This window comes from Lithobates pipiens, unplaced genomic scaffold (assembly GCF_037356315.1).
Source record: "Lithobates pipiens isolate NorthernLeopardFrog02 unplaced genomic scaffold, aLitPip1_a1.2 Scaffold_1, whole genome shotgun sequence".
NCBI classification, from domain to species: Eukaryota; Metazoa; Chordata; class Amphibia; order Anura; family Ranidae; genus Lithobates; species Lithobates pipiens.
In genome coordinates, this window is record NW_027507685.1 from 95,842,215 (window position 1) to 95,864,324 (window position 22,110).

A 22,110-nucleotide genomic window follows, 5' to 3' on the forward strand; every position below is an offset into this window, starting at 1 on the left:
TAGGCTGCGATGGACACAGGGAGGGACGGGACACAGGGAGGGACGGGACACAGGGAGGGACGGGACACAGGGATGGACACAGGGAGGTATGCAGCTGCAGATGGGCATTGTTGACCCTCTTTTCCACTCTTTTAAGCTGTAACAGTAGCTGCTGCATGTCTCACCCTCGGCTTATACACGAGTCAATAAGTTTTCCCAGTTTTTTTGTGGTAAATTAGGGGCCTCTGCTTATATTCGGATCGGCCTATACTCGAGTATATACAGTATATATCTATCTATCTATCTATCTATCTATATGTGTATATATGTATGTAATGTTTAGGTGTTCTAAGTAAATGGAAGGAGATCTATTAGCATTAATGGTTGTAATTCCAACGGCCACCACAAGAGGGCGCCAGATTCCAGAAGGAATAGGATCACAGAAGGGAATAGCTAGCATCACAGAAGGCCTCAAAGCCGGGGGCACAATTACCGGCCGCCGGCGGCGCGGCCCGACGCAATCACGCTGGGGGGGTCCACGGAGACAGGATACCCCCAGCTGTGCTGCCCCAGGCGCCAGTCGCTAATTCTAGTCGCCATTGCGACCTGGCGCCCGGGTTTAGTCGAGCCCTGTCTTACCGTATTTTCAGAGTTGATCAGTCTCTGTCCCACCCGTGGTGGTTCCTCCTCAGTGGCCTCTTGGTCGCTGTTCCTCCGGTTCGCAACCCGAGGGCCCCACGTTGAGCTGCCAAGCTGTTTTGGATCCCAGACAAATGTCTGCTCGAGTTATCTGCTCCTGGTCTAATTCAAATGTCCATGCATGCATGTTTAGAAGGAGTACACTGACACACACTGTTCAGTGAAAAGCTTCCTTTATTGCTTTTGGGCATATAGCCCCCTTTATAGTTGGAGATGACTCATTGTTTGCAAAAGCATCATCTCAGACTCCTGGACTCACTCCGATGGGAGGGGGGTCTCTAGGTGAGGCATTTTGAGTAAGGAGATTCAGCATATATCTTGACGTAATTGAAAATAGTAATTTAATCAAAGTATTAAACAATCCATAACAGAACCACTGGGGGAATCTAGGATGGAAAAGGACCTGGGGGTCCTAGTAGTAGATAGGCTCAGCAATGCTATGCAATGCCAAGCTGCTGATAACCAAGCAAACAGACTATTGGCATGCATTAAAAAGAGAATCAACTCCAGAGATAAAACGATAATTCTCCCGCTCTACAAAACTCTGGTCCGGCCACACCTGGAGTATGCTGTTCAGTTCTGGGCACCAGTCCTCAGGAAGGATGTACTGGAAATGGAGCAAGTACAAAGAAGGGCAACAAAGCTAATAAAGGGTCTGGAGGATATTAGTTATGAGGAAAGGTTGCAAGCACTGAACTTATTCTCTCTGGAGAAGAGACGCTTGAGAGGGGGATATATGATTTCATTATACAAATACCGTACTGGGGATCCTACAATAGGGATAAAACTTTTTCGCAGAAGGGAGTTTAATAAGACACGTGGCCACTCATTAAAATTAGAAAGAAAGAGGTTTAACCTTAAACTACGTAGAGGGTTCTTTACTGTAAGAGTGGCAAGGGTGTGGAATTCCCTTCCACAGGCGGTGGTCTCAGCGGGGGGGGGGGGGGGGGGGCATCGATAGTTTCAAGAAACTATTAGATAAGAACCTTAACGACCACAACATACAGGATTATACAATGTAATATTGACATAAAATCACAAACACAGGTTGGACTTGATGGACTTTTTTCAACCTCACCTACTATGTAACTATGTAAGATAAGATCACCCCAGGCAATTACCAGAGGGTAAATCCAGAGATATTTAGGCAGCCCAGCATCGAAGATATGAAAGGTCTGCGACTTGGGGGAGGTTTGATGCGAGGCATCCCACTAGGGTCGAAACATACCACATTTTTCGGATGTTAAAATGAGGAGAGAGCGGAATACAGAAAAAAAGGGAGAAGGTGGAAAAAAAAATGGGAGGGGGGGGGGTTATATGGGAGAAAAAGTTCCACCCAGGAAGTGAGAAACGTCTGCGTACATCATACAATATGGGAGTCCGGCACAGAGCTGAAACTATGTATAGTGGAGGTATTCATCCGAGAAACGGAGAAGGTCCCAGTAAAACCACCTGGTCTCATGTTCCTCTGATTTATCCCAAACGGTAGCAGTCAAGTCGCATGAACTTTTTTTTGAAGCCACACTTCTTTGGTGTGATCCGGTGTGTGGTGGCTTTAATTGCACCACACTGAATCGCATATGAATTGTACAGGAATGTAGTGTGAACCGAAACTAAGGCTCGGTTTCCACTAGTGCAACTTGTCATGTGATTTGGGACTGCAAAATCACATGACATGCCACACTCCAAGATTTCCAATGAGTACCGTTCATATCTGGGCGACTTCAAAGCAGTCCCTGCACTCTTTTGGTCCCACTTTGATGCGACTTGAGGTCCATTGGCCTCAAGAATACACAGGCATTGCTTCAAGTCGCATCAAAATCGTGCGACTTTGGGGTTGCAGTAGTGGAAACCTAGCCTTAATGTGTTCCAGTACCTGCCCCTCACCCTTCCCCCCCCCTCCTGTGATGTAGAAGGTGGGGGATCCCGTCCCATAGCTACTGTCACGTTTTAATATTGATGCAGCTTTTGCATTCATTTAATGGAGTAAACTACAAGTCCCGTCTGGCACAGCAGCAGACGGCTTTTAGTTCTCAATGAAAACCCTGATGAGCACCCTTGTAGTTGCATACAGAGGTACAGGAAAAAACCTGGGTGACGTGTCTGCAGGAGCCTGACATTGCACCCATCGTCCACTGGTTGTGGGTGCAATGCTCTGCAGCCTTCTGTAGGAACAAATGAGTGCAATTTTTTTTTTTTTTTTTTTGCAAAAATTGTACTTTTTTTTTTTTTTCTTTGCATTTCCAGAAAGTTAAATCTACCTGGTACGTGTTTAGGCCCTTCCTGTTTTATAGGGTGATTGGCACTTGATCCCAGTTCTCTTGTCACACAGGTTTCCTTTGCGCAGACTACAAGTGACTGTGCAGATGTACATTGCACAGGGTGTGCTGAACTGTAGTCTCCATCAGGAAACCCACACTGAGAAATGTCACGCAGCCATCGCTGGAGTGCATGTAGGCATAGAGTGGCTGCAAAGAGATTGTAGGAGATCAGCAGCACCGAGCTGCAAAAAAAGAATGAAAAACAAAGAAAACTATATTTTACAAAAAAGGAAATAAAACAGCGATTTATATCTACTTTCATTAAACTCAGAAAATATGTATATCTTGCCATTTAAGATGACGGTTTTCTCTTTTTGTTTTCCCCTGCAGGTCCTGTTTCTTCGGTGGTTGATCTCAGTGTCTGACCTTGTTTCTCTTAAAGAGGTTCTCTCCCCTCTCTACAACTTTTTTTTCTGTTTGCTCCAAGATGACACATTGGTAAGAACACCTATTCTTTATGTAAGATGTTTGACTATTTGTCGCCCCTCTCCTGCAGATATACTGCGGCGGGAGGCGGCGGCACGGGCAGGCTGTCGCCTATACACAAGTGACTAAGCCTCTTCGGGGGTTAGGAGCGCCCAGCGTGCCCCTCCTGTGACCATTTGTATCCATCAGATCACTGTTACCGGTATCCAGGTATCATGATTGGTCGTAGCGTTCACATGATAATGTAAACATCATCACTAATGGCTTTCCATTCAGGAACAGCTTACTGTTGCGATCTGTGGTTGACCCCAAGCAATCACTTGGTACATGTACCATGTGATTTTAGCTTAGCCAATCACAGATCACAACAATATGCAAGCTGTTCATGAATGGTTAACCCATTCCTATCAGCTAAAACTATTGTAAAGGAAGGTCTCCCTATGGCCGCATGTCTGTACAATACCTGTAATGGATAAGGTGCAACCTCAGCCTGGACACCAACCAGGTCTCGCCCTGCCGGGGGGTGTGGCCTAGTGTCCAGGCTGAGGTTGCCACTTATCTATTACAGGGATTGTACAGACATACGGCCAGAGGGAGACCTTCCTTCACATTCAGGGATCACAGGAGCTGGGACAAGCTCCCGCCCAGACCAACACTCTTAGCAGTGGACATTGTGGACTTGCACCCATTTTCAAAGCTTCATACACACGATCAGATTTTCGGACAACCGTTGGTCCGTTTTTTGGTCGCCATAAAAATTTTCGTACGACAGAATTCCGCTTGGGAAGAGATGTAATGTGTTGAATTGTTTTGTATGTGTTATTTCGTTTCTGAGCATGCGTAGTCTTGCTCTTACGATTTTTTTTCAGATGAAAACCATACTAATTATCCGAAAATCGGATGTAGTGTTCACGTACGATTAAAATGTTATAGTCTGCACATCAGGCTTTTGTTGTACAAAAAATCGTAACTGGCTGCCGAAAGCGCCATACGAACAATCCAAAAATCAGCAGATCGTTCATTTGGACGAAATTTTACTTTCCAGTTTTTGTATCGTGTGTGTGTACGGGACTTTAGTGGCACGCGCACCTGGTCATAGCTAAAAATATTGCTTATACAGTGATCGTCGCTTGATAAGCAATAAACGCCCAGATCACCACCCCCTCCAGAGAATTAGTGTTACTATGATGACAGGATGTAAAAAAAAATGTATAAAAAAAAAAATGTATCTTTTTATTTTTTATTTTTTTTACACCTGTCATCAGTTGGTATCCCTGATCACTGCCACACCAGTCATAATGACAATGCTGTACTGCAATGGTGACAGTATGGCAAAAAGAAAATGGGTAAAAAAAAAAATCATTAATTGTATTTGTACGGTCCTGGTATTTTCAGGCCTCAAGAAATTAGATTGGCCGTATAGTACAGGATTGATCAAATTTCAGATATACAGTATATACCATAATTTGTGCAACTGGAACGTTCACTCAAACCAATCAATATACACTTATTGGAATTCATTTTTTTGATATGTAGCAGAATAAATTTTGGCCTAAATTTATGAAGAAATTCCATTTTATTGGATATGTTTTATTGGATACTTTTTTTTACAGATAAATGTTTTTATTATTTTTTTATTTTTATTATTTTTTTTCCTCCAAGTCTTTTTACCCCCCCCCCCCCCCCCCGTTTTAGACCCCTTTCACACTGGGGCGCTTTTCAGGCGTTTTTGCCCAAAAAGCGCCTCTAAATCCACCCCAGTGTGAAAGCCCAAGTGGTTTCACACTGGGGCGGTGCTCTTGCAGGACGGGGAAAAAAAAGTCCTGCAAGTAGCGTGTTTGGGGCGGTGGAGGGGAGCGATGTATACACCACTCCTAAACCGCCCCTGCCTATTGAAATCAATGAGCACCGCTGTCGAAGCACCTGAAAAACAATTTGCCAGTGGAGTTTTGCATGCGCTTTTAACGCGTTATTCAGCCGCTAGCGGGGATAAAAGCGCAACTATAACAGCGGTAAAGCGCTGCTAAAACTAGCAGCGCTTTACCGCTAACGCCCTGCCCCAGTGTGAAAGTAGCTTTATATAATACAAATCAAAAACCCAGTGATGATCAAACATCACCAAAAGAAAGCTCTATTTGTGGGGGGAAAAAATATAAAATTTGTTTGTGTACAGTGTTGCATGACCATGCAATTGCCAGTTAACCCCCCTTCTTGAGCGAGCTATAGCCGAATGACGGCTACAGCACGATCGTCCAGTTCAGATCCACTTCCCCTGCATGACCACAGCGGTGCGCATGCAGTGTGCTCTGTGATCGGGGTAAAGGACCAATCACAGCTGCCTTTTACCATGTGATCTGCTGTGCCCAATCACAGCTGACCACAGTGTAAACAAACTTGCCAGTTATCAGCATTTCTTTCCCGCGGACTGTCACAGCGTGAGGAGAGGGAGAGCCGGTAACCATCAAGCGTGAAAGGGGACATCTACACTGATAATCGGGGCACTGATCAACAGTGCCAATTAATGCCTCCTCATTAATGCACATCATTACAGCCTCATCAACACACATCAGTAAAGGAGAAAAATGACCGTATTTATCGGCGTATAACACACACTTTTTTTCCCTTAAAATTAGGAGAAAATCGTGGGTGCAAGTTATACGCCGAACTGCTGCCTCTGAGGGTAAGGAGGGAATGGGCACCGCTGAAATAGACAGAGCCGAGTGTATTCGGCTAGGCTCGGCTCCGCTTGCAATCATGCCTAGTCCCGCCTCCTAGCCTTTATATCCCGCCATTGGACCGATGTTGTGTCCATCATAGGAGCCTGGCCGGACCAAGGGGTGGAACTGGGCGGGACTGCGAGACGATCCAAGAGGAGCTGAATACACAGGACATCCGGCTCTGTCTATCTCAGCGGCGCAATAATTTAAAAGATCATGCTGCAATTTTGGGCAGGGCTTCAGCTGGACACTTGGGCAGGGCTTCAGCTGGACACTTGGGCAGGGCTTCAGCTGGACACTTGGGCAGGGCTTCAGCTGGACACTTGGGCAGGGCTTCAGCTGGACACTTGGGCAGGGCTTCAGCCGGACACTTGGGCAGGGCTTCAGCCGGACACTTGGGCAGGGCTTCAGCCGGACACTTGGGCAGGGCTTCAGCCGGACACTTGGGCAGGGCTTCAGCCGGACACTTGGGCAGGGCTTCAGCCGGACACTTGGGCAGGGCTTCAGCCGGACACTTGGGCAGGGCTTCAGCCGGACACTTGGGCAGGGCTTCAGCCGGACACTTGGGCAGGGCTTCAGCCGGACACTTATCATTCTGCAATGATGGGCAAGGCTGCATTGATGGGCATTTTAAAATGTAAGTTTTTTTTTTTTCTCCCCTTAAACTTCCCTCCTAAACTTGGGGTGCGTGTTATACGCCGACACATTTTGTACGCCAATAAATACGGTACTTGTGACAGACCTAGCCGGGAGAGAGGCTGTTGGAGGGGACAGAATGCGAGCCTCTTGCCTTGGGATTATGGGCCCTCGCATTTGGGGGAACGGTGCTCTTTGTGAACTGTATGCCCGGGGACCCCTGAGGTGGTGTTACTTGGATTCAGATCCATGTCCCCCCAAGACACACAGACTCTGGATATGTATTTGCCATATTAGCAATAGACTGAATCACACTGTTGGGACACAAACTGTTAGATGCTAATGTCATCAACTCCAGCCACCTGTTTGTGTAAATGAGTCTAGTCTGGCTTGCAAGGATATTCCACACGTTGTTTGTGCTAATAAACCCTGTGTTTATGTTTATGGTAATGTGTATTGAATAGTCAGTCAGTGAGCTAGGAGACAAAGTCTTACCCTGAAAAGTCCTATCTCTCAGACAACTAGTCTGGGTCAATGATTAGATAATTAGCTCATGCTAATTAGGCTAGGTTTTAGTCTTCTACTGTATTTAGAAGTACTTGGCATTTTGGTTCTAATAAATCAGTCCATGTTGAGCAGCTAAGCAAGTGTCCTCTTGTTTTGTGCTTGTGAGCGGTTGGAATATCTGATATCTATATTCAGACTTAGGAAGCGGTATACTGACGGAAGCACTCAATCGGAGTGTGGGATTGGATCTGTCACATTGTTGGCAAGCAGTGGGACACGTTCTGCAGTCTGGGACATCCAAATCTCCACTGGGATCCAAGTTCAGGATAGCAGACTTAGGTCAGATATGGACCTGGCATCAGAGTTCCCGGGCTGCTGCGGATCATCCTTTCAGCATGCACCAGGACTGTGTCTGAGGATGAATACCTGGAGCTCAGGCAGCAGATTCGGATGGAGCTCTGGATTGCAGCCCTCCAGCTCGCTGGTATAAAACGGGGCTTTCCAACCCAAGAGCAACGGGCCAGTGACCAACGGGCATTGCAGATGGCATTCCTGGGAGAGCGGCCCCAGGAGCAATGGGTGACAGAGCTCTGCTAACCTCTGCCCAGCACTGGCATCTTCTGGGTTCCACGGACAGGAGATGGTGAAACTCTATCCCCAGACACCAGTTGCAGTTACAGGGGATTTGATAGACTTTCATGCTGAGGAAGAAGAACCTGATGAGCCTCCAGCAGAAGAGCTGGTATTAACTTCACTGTGCTCTGCCCAGCACCAACAGCAGTATCTGTGGAGTTACAAGGAACTTCCCCAGCTGAAGCGCTGGTCACTGGGCAGAGGGTCCAAGACCTCTGCCCCACATCTGTGGCAGTCCCGGAGGCTCAGGGTGAGAAGGTAACGATCACTTCCCAGCAGCAGAAGGGAGAGGAGGTGTTTGTTGTCCCTCCTCAACTGTCAGCCAGGGTGAAGAAAGCAGTCTTTCCTCCCCAGCAAAGATCTGTGCACCTGGGAGACAGTACTACAGACATGTCATCCCAGCAGCCAGATGAGGGAACGGAAAGGGAAGCAGCCAGCTCACCTCCCCAGTGGCAGCTACACAGTTTGTGAGTGGAGGAATCCAGCCTCTTGCCCTAACAGCTGAAGCGGATGATGTGGAGCCCCCAGCAGAAGTGCTGGCAACAGGGCAGAGTGCTATTAAACTCTGCCCAGCACCAGCAGCAACTGTGGAGTTCCAGGGAGCTGGGGCAGTTGGCTCATCTCTTCAGCCACAGATTACAGAATTTATGGATTTAATGGACTGTTCATCAGAGGATGTTATAGATTATGCATCACCTGCTCAAGTACTTGCAGCAGGACAGAGTACTTCAGACCCCTGCTCCACACCTGTGGCAGTTTCGGAGGCCCAAGGTGAGGAGGTGATGGTCCCTCTCCCCCAGTGGATTTCAGAGATGAAGGGACGAGAAGCAGACATTTTCCCTCCCCAACAAGGGTTCATGCACCTGGGAGACAATACCAGTGAAAGGGAGTTCCAACAGCAGACGGCGCGCCAGAATGATGACACCAAGCCAGCTGAAGCGCTGGCAACCGGGCAGTGTGCTACCAACCTCTGCCCAGCACTGGTAATGGCTGCAGAGCTCCAGGGAGCCAGGGCAGTCGGCCTGACTCCCCAAAAGTCAGCTGGGGTGGATGATGTGGTGTCCTCAGCTGAAGTGCTAACAGGACAGAATGCTACTGGCCCCTACACACAACTGCAGCTTGAGCCGATATCGATGGATGGAACTTCAGTCTCCACTTGTATACCCCAGGGATGCTGGCGGTCAGCCCAGATCCCCAACAACTTGGAGTGAGCCCAGTCACCCTGTCTTCTCTCTAGGGCTGCAACTAATGATTATTTTCATAATCGATTAATCGGCTGATTATTTTTTCGATTAATTGGATTTAAAAAAAAAAAACTGAAAAGGGAGATTATATATATATATATATATATATATATATATATATATATATATATATATATATATATATACATACATACACGTGTCCCCCCCCCCCCCCCCCCGTATAGATGACACATTCCTCCCCTCTCACATGGTGTCACTGCCCCACCTCCTCTCAGTGCCGTTCCCCCCCTCTGGTGTCTCGGGTTTTCTTACTCCTTCATGGTGACAGCGGTTCCTCCTCGGTGTGCCGGGGCGGAGTCTCAGTCCGGACCCGCCACACGTGACTCGGCCGACTCCTCCGAATGGAGCGAAGGGCACCCCGAAGCCGGGAGATGGATGCACGCATGTGCAGAGCACAACCTCCAATCACGGTAGCGCTGGAAAGCGGCCCGGCGAGGGCTCGCCACGCCTGCGCTCTGCGGCGGGTCTATGTGAAGGCTGCTGGGGGGAGGAGGAGCCGAAAGCAGTGCTGGCGCGTTGCTGGTCTGACGTCGGCTGGGTGGAGAATGCAAGCAGGCGTAGCTGCGTGCTCATGGACGTGGTGCGTAGGACACGGGAGGATACACAGGATTCTAACGGACCAGCAGGGGGGAAGGTGCGGACTAGGGGTGCAAACGGATCAACAAAACTCACAGATCGGATCGTTCCTCGGATCAGAGTCATGGATTGGATCAGCAAAAAAAATAACGCTATCCCCTCCCCCCACAGCCACAATGGTTATTTAAATAAAAGGTATAACACTATCTCCCCCCCAATTAGCTTATTACAAGCATAAAAACATAGTCAGCATATCACTGATGATTTGCGCCAAGCTCGCCAAAGTTCCTCCAAACAGACCGCCGTGATGAGTCCCGGGATGCCTATTGGCGCAAATCGTCAGTGATATGCTAAGTTTTTATGCTTGTAAAAAGCTGCATTTTATTGGGGGGGAGAGATCGTGTTGTACCTTTTTATTTAAATCAACAATGTGGCTGTGCCGAGCAAGTGGAAAGGCTTAGATAGGATTAGATAACTAACTACTATCTAATAGATAGTAGTTAGTTATTAGGTTAGATTAGGTAATAAATGTAGTGGTACCTGCATAAAAGACGTTTTGAATGAGGGCAGGCAAGGCATCCAGCGTGACTCCTCCAGAATTCCTTCACTTGGGCTGACACAGGCTGAACAACGCGCTGGGGGTGACGTCAGCGCGCAGCTCGCCGCCAACGGGTGTACCAAGATGGCCGCCAGCTCCGGAGCTAGGCCGAAGCCGCGGCGAAAGGCCGCGGATTGCATGGTGCGGACCAACTAATCGATAATGAAAATCGTTGACAACGATAATAATAGTTTCAGCCCTACTTCTCTCCAGGGGCTGAAAAGACTCCAGGGAGAAGGGTCAGTCCAGGCCTCTCCCCAGCTGCGGATATGTTCTCTGAGAGAGGCAGAGGTTGGCTGGGTGAGGAATACTCTGTAAGGAAAGTTGATGTCGCGCTATTCTTACCCTATTCTGGGTAGGGGGCTGTTACACCTTCTACTCTATCTAGTAACATATAAATGACTCTCAGAACATATATATTTGAATATATGATATCTTCTAGATGGTTCTATATGATTAGAAATTCATTATGGTGTAGGTATTTTATAGAAAGAACTATAGAATAAGGTGCCAAGAAAAGGACTCCATTTTAAAAGTTGCACTCTTAAAAAAAAACATAAACACACTTGCAGAGGTGCTAACACCCAGTGATGTTGGGTGTATATAAAACTATCGGAAGTGTGTTAGTGTTGGATGTTACCGCATTATAAAAAAAAATAAACGCCCTACGGAGGCAACTATTGTATACATATAACTTTTCAACTCTTAACTTATGTGTTTAACCACTTGCTTACTGGGCACTTAAACCCCCCTCTGAATGACAATTGCGGGGCCCTATAACACTGTACCCAAATGACATTTTTATCATTTTTTTCCCCACAAATAGAGCTTTCTTTTGGTGGTATTTAATTACAGCTGGGAGTTTTATTTTTTGCTAAACAAACAAAAAAGATGCAAAAAAAAAAAATGTTTAATAGTTTGTTATAAAATTTTGCAAACAGGTCATTTTTCTTCTTCATTGAAATGCTCTGATGAGGCGGCACTGGTGGGCACTGATAGGCACAGTTAAGGTGGCACGGGTGGCACTGATGGGTACCACTGATAGATGGGACTGATGGGCACTGATAGGTGGCACTGTTGGGTGGCACTGGGCACTGATGGGAACTGGTAGATGACACTGATGGGTACGGATATGTGGCACTGAGGTGCAGCACTGTTGTTGAGGCAGATTGTGGGCACTGATGGGTGGCACTATGGGCACTGATGGGTGGCACTTTTTTAATATCTAGGGGGCAGGTGGGCACTGATGAGCTGGCTGTGATCGGGACTAAAGTCCCTCTCGCGGCCGCCGGTGATCAGCTTTTTTCTTTTCTCCTCGCGCTGTCAGCGTGAGGAGGAAAAATAGCCAATTACCGGTTCTGTTGTGTCACATGATCAGCTGTCATTGGTTGACAGCTGATCACGTGGTAAGGGGTCGGGAATCGACCCCTTGCTCCGATCCGTGATCAGGCGAGTCTCATAGACTCGCTGACCACAGAGCGTGCCGCGCAGGCCGCTCGTGCACGGGACGACGTCAATAGACGTCGTCCCGGCAAAGCAGGTCTGCGCTGTAGCCGTCATTCGGCTATAGCGCGGATCTCCAGTGGTTAAATTACATCAATATTGCGTGAAAGAAAGGTGCCCCGTGCTCATCAGGTAAGTGCAACTACTTCAAATATGCTAAACAGAACTAAAAACGGATTCATTAATATATTGCCTAGTGTTGGCTGGTATTGTAAAGGTATTAATAACAATGTTAAATATAGTAAGATATGTGAAGTGTCAAAATAAATATAAAGTGCAAAAGTGACAAAATGTAAACGCCCTACAGAGGTGCTAACACACTAAAGTATAAATGATCCAAAAATGTTTTATTAATGTGGGATAATGGGTATCACACTCAGATTTGAAGTCCTAGAAACATTAATAAAAAAACATTAATAAATATAAAGTGCAATGTGTCAGAAATTGAAACACCCTACAGAGGTGTTAACAACCAAAAGTATAGATGATCCAAAAGAAATTGTATTAATGTGGAGAAATGGGTATCGCACTGGGTGCGTAAAATTTGTATATCCAAAAAAGAAAATAAGAGTAAAGTGAATGATTTTAAGAACAAATTGTGCGTGTGGAACTTCAGTGACGAGTGTAAACTGGTCCCATGCACTAACCTCAAAGACTGCAAAAAATCTAAAAAAATGTATAAAAAGAGTCCAAACAATAGTAATTTGTAGTGAACAATAAATAAATGAACAAAAATATTTTGATAAACACCCTACAGAGCTAATGGAAAGCAGGGTGTGTAAAAATATATATATATAAAAGAAAAGACACCAAAGTTCAACAAGAAAGAGAAAAAAAGTCTCTTAACCACTTAAGGACCGCCGCATGCCAATGTACGTCATCAGAATGGCATGTACAGGCACAAGCACGTACATGTACGTGCTTGCCTTCCAGCGGGTGGAGGGTCCGATCGGACCCCCTCCCGCTGGATGCGGCGGTCCGTTTCACTTCAGGAGCGATCCGGGATGAGGGGATGGCCGTTGGTTTCTGGCCACCCCCTCTCGATCGCTCCTGGCGAATGAGAAGCTTCCTCCCGCTGTGTATAGTAAACACAGGCAGGGAGGAAGTGATGTCATTCTCCTCGGGGCGGTTTTTTTGACCGGACTACGAGGAAAACACTGAAAGTAAGTGCACAAAACACTACACTAACATGTAGGCACACACAGGCACACAAACCCACCCCCCGCCCCCCCTCCCAGTCACAGTGTCACTGATTGCAGTGATCATTTATTTACTGATCACTGCATTCAGTGACAGTTGTGACAGTAAAAAGTGTCAGGGCAGTTAGTTTTGGGTCCAGGGTAGGCCCCTACCACCCCCCAATAAAGGTTTAACCCCCTGATTGCCCCTAGAGTTAACCCTTTCACCCCCTTTTGCCAGTGTCACTAAGCGATTGTTTTTCTGATCGCTGCATTAGTGTCGCTAGGTAGCTAGTTATTTTTTTTAGGTTCACCGCCAGGTTTTTATAGCGCTAGGTACCCCCATATACTACCCAATAATGGTTTTAACCCCCTGATTGCCCCTAGTTAACCCTTTCACCAGCGAGTATACCACAGTATAAGTGTCACTGGTGATGCTGGTTAGCCAGTTAGTTATTTGGGTTCCCCGTCAGGTTTTTATATAGCGCCAGGGACCCCCCATATACTACCTAATAAAAATTTGAACCCCCTGATTGCCCCTAGTTAACCCTTTCACCAGTGATCACCGTATAAGTGTTACGAGTGACTCTGGTTAGTTTGCTTTTTATAGCATCAGGGCACCCACCATTTATTACCCAATAAAGGTTTAACCCCCTGATCACCCGGCGGGTAATATCAATTAGGTTTTAGGGTCAGGGTCTGCGTCGCCCCAGGCAGCGCTAGGTTAGTGCCAGTACCGCTAACACCCACGCGCAAAGCATAAACCTCCTGTAGTGGTATAGTATCTGAACAGATCAATATCTGATCTGATCAGATCTATACTAGCGTCCCCAGCAGTTTAGGGTTCCAAAAAAACGCATTGTTAGCATGATCAGCCCAGTTACCTGCTAGCACCTGCGTTTTGCCCCTCCGCCCAGCCCACCCAAGTGCAGTATCGATCACTGTCACTTACAAAACACTAAACACATAACTGCAGCAATCGCAGAGTCAGGCCTGATCCCTGCGATCGCTAACAGTTTTTTTTGGTAGCGTTTTATATTTAAACCTGGAAGGCAGTGCTTGGTTTTCGGGGTCCCGTACGTGGCTAGGCTCCCAAAAAGTCCCCCACATGTGGTATCCCCGTACTCGGGAGAAGCAGCAGAATTTATTTTGGGGTATAATTTGACTTATGCCCATAGCATGTCTGAGCAATATATCATTTAGTGACAACTGTGTGCAAAAAAAAAAAAAAAAAAATTGTAATATAAAATATTTCATGGACTCAACATGCCTCTCAGTAAATAGCTTGGGGTGTCTACTTTCCAAAATGGGGTCATTTGGGGGGGGGGGGGGTTGTGCTATTTTGGCATTTTATGGCCTTCGAAACTGTGATAGGTAGTGAGGAGTGAAATCAAAAATTTGCACCCTTAGAAATCCTGAAGACAGTGATTGGTTTTCGGGGTGCCGTACGTGGCTAGACTCCCAAAAAGTCCCACATATGTGGTATCCCCGTACTCAGGAGAAGCAGCAGAATATATTTTGGGGTGCAATTCCACATATAACTATGGCATGTGTGAGCAATATATCATTTAATGACAACTTTTTGTAAACTTTTTTTTTTGTGTGTCATTATTCAATCACTTGGGACAAAAAAAAAATATTCAATGGGCTCAACATGCCCCTCAGCAATTTCCTTGGGGTGTCTACTTTCCAAAATGGGGTCATTTGGGGGGGGGGGGGGGGGTTGTACTGCCCTGCCTTTTTAGAAATGAGATAGGCAGTCATAAATTAACCACTTGCCGCCCGCCCTATAGCAAATAGACGGCGGCAAAGTGGTTTCATAATCCTGACCGGACGTCATATGACGTGATCAGGATTATGAGCCGCTGCGCGCCCCCGGGGGCGCGCATCGCGGCGATCGTTGTTGCGGGGTGTCAGTCTGACACCCGGCAACTACGATCTCGGTAAAGAGTCTCCGACTGAGACTCTTTACCACGTGATCAGCCGTGTCCAATCACGGCTGATCACAGTGTAAATGGGAAAAGCCGGTGATCGGCTTTTCCTCACTCGCGTCTGTCAGACGCGAGTAGAGGAGAGCCAATCGGCTGCTCCTCTGACAGGGGGGGTCTGTGCTGATCGATTATCAGCACAGCCCCCTCGAGGATGCCCACACTGGACCACCAGGGACGCCACTAGACCACCAGGGATGCCAAGGACAAGGTATGCCACCCTAGACCACCAGGGATTGCAATCAGTGCCACAATGGATGCCAATCAGTGCCCATAATGGATGCCAATCAGTGCCTACAATGGGCATCACTGATTGGCATGCATTATTGATTGGCATCCATTAGTATAATATATTATAATACAATGCCGCCTATCAGTTCCCATCTGTGCCGCCTATCGGTGCCTACCCATGCCCACCTGTGCTGCCTACCCATGCCCACCTGTGCCACCTAACCCATGCCCACCTGTGCCACCTATCCATGCCAATTTGTGCCACCTATCAGTGCCCATCCGTGTCGCTCATCAGTGCCACCCATCAGTGCCGCCTATCAGTGCCACATATCGGTGTCCATCAATGCCACCTCATCAGTGCCACTTCATTGGTGCCGCCTCATCGGTGCCCATCAGTGCCGCATTATCATTGCCCATCAGTGTAACCCCATCAGTGCCCATCAGTGAAGGAGAAAACTTACTTATTTGCAAAGTTTTGAAACTGAAACAAAAAAAAACATTATTTTTTTCAAAATTTTCGGTATTTTTTTATTTGTTTAGCAAAAAATAAAAACCGCAGAGGTGATCAAATACCACCAAAAGAAAGCTCTATTTGTGGGAAAAAAATGATACAAATTTAATTTGGGTACAGTGTAGCATGACCGCGCAATTGTCATTCAAAGTGCGACAGCGCTGAAAGCTCAAAATTGGTCTGGGCAGGAAGGTGTTTAAGTGCCCGGTATTGAAGTGGTTAAAAGCTGTGTAAATTCCAGAAAATGTACTCTAGTTTGTAGACGCTATAACTTTTGCGCAAACCAATAAATATACGCTTATTGACATTTTTTTTACTAAAGACATGTGGCTGAATACATTTTGCCCTAAATGTATGACTAAAATTGAGTTTATTCGATTTTTCTTATAACAAAAATTAGAAAATATATCTTTTTTTTCTCAAAATTTTCGGTCTTTTTCCATTTACATCGCAAAAAATAAAAATTGCAGAGGTAATCAAATACCATCAAAAGAAAGCTCTATTTGTGGGAAGAAAAGGATGCAAATTTCGTTTGGGTACAACATTGCATGACTGCACAATTACCAGTTAAAGCATTGCAGTGCGAAATTGTAAAAAGACCTCTGGTCCTTAGGCTGAAAATTGGTCCGGGGCTGAAGTGGTTAAAGTGCACATGCTTTTCCGTGATAACCAATGTGCATGCGAATCCGGTAACCACTTCCCAGTGTTCTCTTCACTGTGTCAACACACTTGAGTAATGGCCCCTTACCTCAAGGCAAGGAGACAAAAGTGTATAAGTGAGGGTCCCTTTTAAGGCTCCTCTTTCTGGATCTGCATCTCTCCTTCACTCTCTGCACAAAAGCACATTTGGCAAGAAAATGGTCACAGCACAGGTGCAGGTCACTTTAAGACTCCTCTCTCCAGCTCCACTATCCTCCTTTAGTTTATCTCCATAGAGCCCAGTTTAATCAGAGAAAGCAAACCATAGTGTAGTAGGTCTTTTAAAATATATCCAATTTTTATTAGCAATAAACGTAGGGTACTCGAGAGGTCTCTTTAAAAACGTTTATCCGACGAGCAGCGAACTCGTGCAGTGTGATTCGGCATACAGCGTCCTTCCCTGTCCCTACGCGTAGCATCACAACTCGTGACTTCATCAGGGAATGCTGGGAAAGGACATAATTTGCATATAAATAGTCTGTGTAAATTAATTAATATTGGTCGGCCATTTTGTGTTATACCAATAGAGGGTTCTATGGCCGCCATTTTCTTGAAATCCGGGTCAGCGGTGTGTGTAATATCTCTCTAACACCACTAGACTCGGTATATAGAGAGAGACCCACATACAAAGCACTGCCCCTTCTCTCTGTCGAGCGGGCTCCTAATTTTACATATCGCAGTCATGGTTGTCACCATTCTGCGATCAGCAGATGCAGAGAGATGGATAATCCAATATAGTGTTTGCTAAGCATAAATGGAAATTTATTTCATAGTGACAGGCTATCTTCCGTTGTTGGTGTCTCATGACTAAGTAATCCTTTCACAGAGACACCCATCTTGCGTCAGGTGGGCGGATTCCCGCCAAATCTGTCGCCTACTAAGGCCGCCGCCATCTTTTTGGTTAGAATAACATACTGAATCTGCAGGGGCATGAGTTTTTTTAAGTTAACAAAATTGGGTCAAATGGTTCTATGATGTTTCTACTAATGCTATATTCCTATAAAGAGAGATCTCCAAGCAGAATTGAGGAACATTAAGAGATTAAAAAATATATATAAATATAAAACCGGGGAATGGAAGGACGCTCTTGCTGATGCACCCATAAAAATATAAAAAATATATCTTTAAAATACAAACCACATCTCAAAAAATATATAAAAAATATATAAAAATATAAAGAATAATGTTCAAAAAAAGGATAATTAGATGATTATATATTATTAAAGTTAGCTCAGTGGTATTTTAATATTTGTAAATAGATAAATAAGACTAAATTAAAATTTAAATTAAAGAATTATTGGAAACTATTTGATAATTGTATGATGTACTTCCAATAGTTTTATATACACCCAACATCACTGGGTGTTAGCACCTCTGCAAGTGTGTTTATGGTTTTTTAAGAGTGCAACTTTTAAAATTGAATCCTTTTCTTGGCACCTTATTCTATATTTCTTTCTATAAAATACCTACACCATAATGAATTTCTAATCATATAGAGCCATCTAGAAGATATCCTATATTCAAATATATATATGTTCTGAGAGTCATTTATATGTTACTAGATAGAGCAGAAGGTGTAACAGCCCCCTACCCAGAATAGGGTAAGAATAGTGCGACATCAACGTTCCTTACATACTTTCCCTAGTGGACACGGCTTGGTCCATATCGGTGTATGCAGCTATTCATATAAATAACCTTTTACTAGGAGCAGCGCAGGAATAACGATTTACTATTATCTGAATACTCTGTTTGGACCAATTTGTTTGGGGCACTGTGTGGATACCGGCATTGGGGGACTGGAATCGCTGACTAACTTCAGAGTCAACCCATCTGGGGTCTCCTCCTGTGTTAGTCTCCTGCCGAAAGGGGAGAAATGTGACAGACAGAGGCTGTTGGAGGGGACAGAATGCAAGCCTCTTGCCTTGCGATTATGGGCCCTGGCATTTGGGGGAATGGTGCTTTGTGAGCTGTATGCCTGGGGACCCCTTAGGTGGTGTTACTTGGATTCAGATCCATGTCCCCCCAAGACACACAGACTGGATATGTGTTTGCCATATTAACTGAATCACACTGTTGGGACACAAACTGTTAGATGCTAATGTCATCAACTCCAGCCACCTGTCTGTTGTGTAAATGAGTCTAGTCTGGCTTGTAAGGATATTCCACACGTTGTAGTTTGTGCTAATTAACCCTGTGTTGATGTTTATGGTAATGTGCATTGAATAGTCAATCGGTGAGCTAGGAGACAAAGTCTTACCCTGAAAAGTCCTGTCTCTCAGACAACTAGTCTGGGTCAATGATTAGATAATTAGCTCATGCTAATTAGGCTAGGTTTTAGTCTTCTACTGTATTATAAAGACTTGGCATTTTGGTTCTAATAAATCAGTCCATGTTGAGCAGCTAAGCAAGTGTTGTGTCGTTTTGTGCTTGTGAGTGGTTGGAATATCTGATATCTATATTCAGACTTGGGAAGCGGTATACTGACGGAAGCACTCAGAGTGTGGGATTGGATCCGTCACAGTACTTTTTTGCTAAATTTTCTAATGTCGGTGATGAAACCTCACCCAAAGAGACTTTTTTTTTTTTTTTTTTTTTTCTTTTTTTTTTAACGCAAGGAGAAATTATTTTTATTTTTTTACCCCAGATCTTTTCATAAAGAGGACCTGTAATCCCTATTTCTATTACATAAGATGTTTACATTCCTTGTAATAGGAATAAAAGTCCTACATGTTTGTTTTTTTTTTTTTTAAAGGGACAGTGTAAAAATAAATAAAAAATATTTAAAGCACTATCCCCCCCCCCCCCCAAAAATCCATGCTCATGCGCAGAAGTGAACCCTTAGGTAGGTCACACATGCATATGTAAATGGTGTTTGCACCACACACATAAGGTATCGTCACGAACATTAGAGCAAGAGCAATAATTCTTCTGCTAGACCTCCTCCTGTAACTCTAAAAGGGTAACCTGTAAAAATGTTAAAGCGTCGCCTATGGAGGTTTCGAAGTACCGTAGTTTGCCGCTATTCCACGAGCGAGCACTATTTTAAAGTGTGACATGTTGGGTATCTATCTACTCGGTGTAACATCACCTTTCATATTTTAGAAAACAAATTGCTGTATTTATTGTGATTTGTGTTTTTTTTTTTTTTTTTTCTTTTTTTTTTTTTTAATTAAAGTGTATTTTGTATTTTTTAACTTTTTTTAAAACCATTGCTTTTGAAAAACCGCTGCGCAAATACCGTGGGACATAAAAAATTGCAACAATCAACATTTTATTCACTAGGGTCTCTGCTAAAAAAAAATTCTATAATGTTTGGTGGTTATAAGTAATTTTCTAGCAAAAAACTTGTAAACAAAAAAGTACAAGGAAAGGCCTGGTCTTCAAGTGGTTCTATTTATTTAGACAGTCTTCTACACTGTTTAGGCGACAACGCTGTCATCACTGTGTATATTCTCATGTCTCCTTTATTTTATCATGGACAGTTTTGTCAACCATGGGACGCATAAATAAAAAAATAAAATAAAAAAAAAACTGTCCAGTACCCTGGTAGAGGTATCTTATTTGTAGATTGGCACTAATATTTTATCTCTCATTATATCGTTTGGTAATATTTTTTTTATTTCTCCCACAGTGCCCATCTTTATGTCACCTGCTTTATCTGCTGACTGGCAAAGAGCATGGTAAGTTGGGGGTTCTGCTTATGTGATGATGCAGATTTTTTAGGTCCATTGTTAACCACTTCCCACCCGGCCAATTCATATATACGGCCGGGTGGGAGCCGTCTACTTCTGATAGGACGTTCAGGAACGTCCTTCAGAAGTAGCGGGATTGCGCGTGCCCGCGCAGCGGCGCGATCCCGATGTGCTCGTGTCACCCGGACACAGCACATCTCAGATCGGCAGGAGGGCTCTGTGATTGGCCCCCCTGATCACATGACGGCCGTGTCCAATCATGGCCGTCATGTGATGTAAACAAACAGCCGGTTGCTAGGCAATCTGCTCCTCCTCTCCTCACACAGAAGTCATCGCTGAGGAGAGGAGAGCAGATCGCTGCAGCCGGCTGATGATCAGTGAGTATGAGCTGTTTTTACAGCTTTTTACTCACTGATCACCAGCCTAGTGTAAACACACCACACACAACACAGTGTAAACACAGTCCCCACCTATGTCCCAAAACACACATGTCCCCAAAACATACATGTCCCCAAATAATAAAAACACATGTCTCTAATAAAAAAACATGTCCCCCACATATGTCCCACTAAAATCACATGTCCCAATGATTATCTGCACACATATGTACGTGATCACCTGCACACATATGTACATGATCATTTGCGTACATATGTCCGTGATCACACAAACCAATTATTATACACTTAGCGGAATTTTTTTTTTACCAAAAACATGTAGCAGAATACATTTTGGCTTAAATTTATGCCAAAATTTGATTTTATTGGATTTCTTTTAAAATAGGAAAAAGAAAATATTGCTTTTTTTTCCAAATTTCCGCTTTTTTGCGCTTATATCGCAAAAAATAAAAAACCGGAGTCGTGAATAAATAACACCAAAATAAATCTCTATTTGTGCGAACAAAATGATAACAATTTCATTTGGGTACAGTGTAGCATGACCGCGCAATTGTCACTGAAAGCGCTAGAGCGATGAAAGCTGAAAATTGGGCTGGGAAGGAAGGGGGCGAAAGTGCCCTGTATTGTAGTGGTTAAAAGGTGTTCAAAATGTATTGGTGAGCCTTTTTTTTTTTTTTTCTTTTTTTTTCTTTTTCTTTTTTTGAATTGCAGGAAATCTGCCTATTTTGTAAAAAGTGAAGGCACATACTATGGGGGGGGGGGGGGGGGGGAGAGAGTTTAATAAAACTGGGGCATACAAAATCTGGTGCATCTCTGCATAGAAACCTGCTTCCAGGTTTTATTGTCAAAGCTTAATTGAACAAGCTGAAGTTAGAAGCTGATTGGTTACTATGCAGGAGCTACACCAGGCTCTGTGTGCACCAGTTTTAGTACATCTCCTCCTATGAATTAAGTCTGAAGAGGAGGTGCATGACATCTGGATTTATCTGTTGTTAAATCACTTCCCAGATTTAGTGCTACAATGTGATCGTTCTGTGCAGAATCACATATATAACACCACACTGAAGAAATGACACTTGTCTACAATGTAAAGTAGTGAGTGTACAGCTTGTATAACAGTGTAAATTTGCCGTCCCCTCAAAATAACCCAAGACCAATTTGATGCAGTGTGCAGCGTATGGTCTGACCCCCACCCCTTCAACCTCTGCAGCAATGCTCGCAGCACTCATAAGTCTGTTTCCCAAAGACAACCTCTGGATATGACACTGACCACGTGCACTCAACTTCTTTGGTCGACCATGGCCAGGCCTGTTCTGAGTGGAGCCTGTCTTGATGAACCGCTGTATGGTCTTGGCCACCATGCTGCAGCTCAGTTTCAGGGTCTTGGCAATCTTCTTATAGCCTAGGCCATCTTTATGTAGAGCAGCAATTCTTATTTTCAGATCCTCAGAGTTCTTTGCCATGAGGTGCCATGTGCCAGTAAGAGTGAGAGTGATCACACCCAAAAGAGTTTCCCCTTTTGGGTGGAGATTGTACCCCCCAACACCCAAAAG

General features: G+C 44.8%; 1 protein-coding gene across 4 annotated transcripts in view; it reads left to right on the forward strand.

Moving 5' to 3' along the window:
• Positions 1–22,110, forward strand: part of CENPI (centromere protein I) — a 187,857-nt gene that overhangs the window by 41,063 nt on the left and 124,684 nt on the right. For all 4 annotated transcript variants that reach the window (XM_077465193.1, XM_077465195.1, XM_077465191.1 and 1 more), the window contains exons 5-6: positions 3,330–3,437; positions 20,099–20,147. In XM_077465193.1, coding sequence (XP_077321319.1) covers positions 3,330–3,437; positions 20,099–20,147 — 157 coding nt within the window. The remainder of the gene's footprint in view (positions 1–3,329; positions 3,438–20,098; positions 20,148–22,110) is intronic.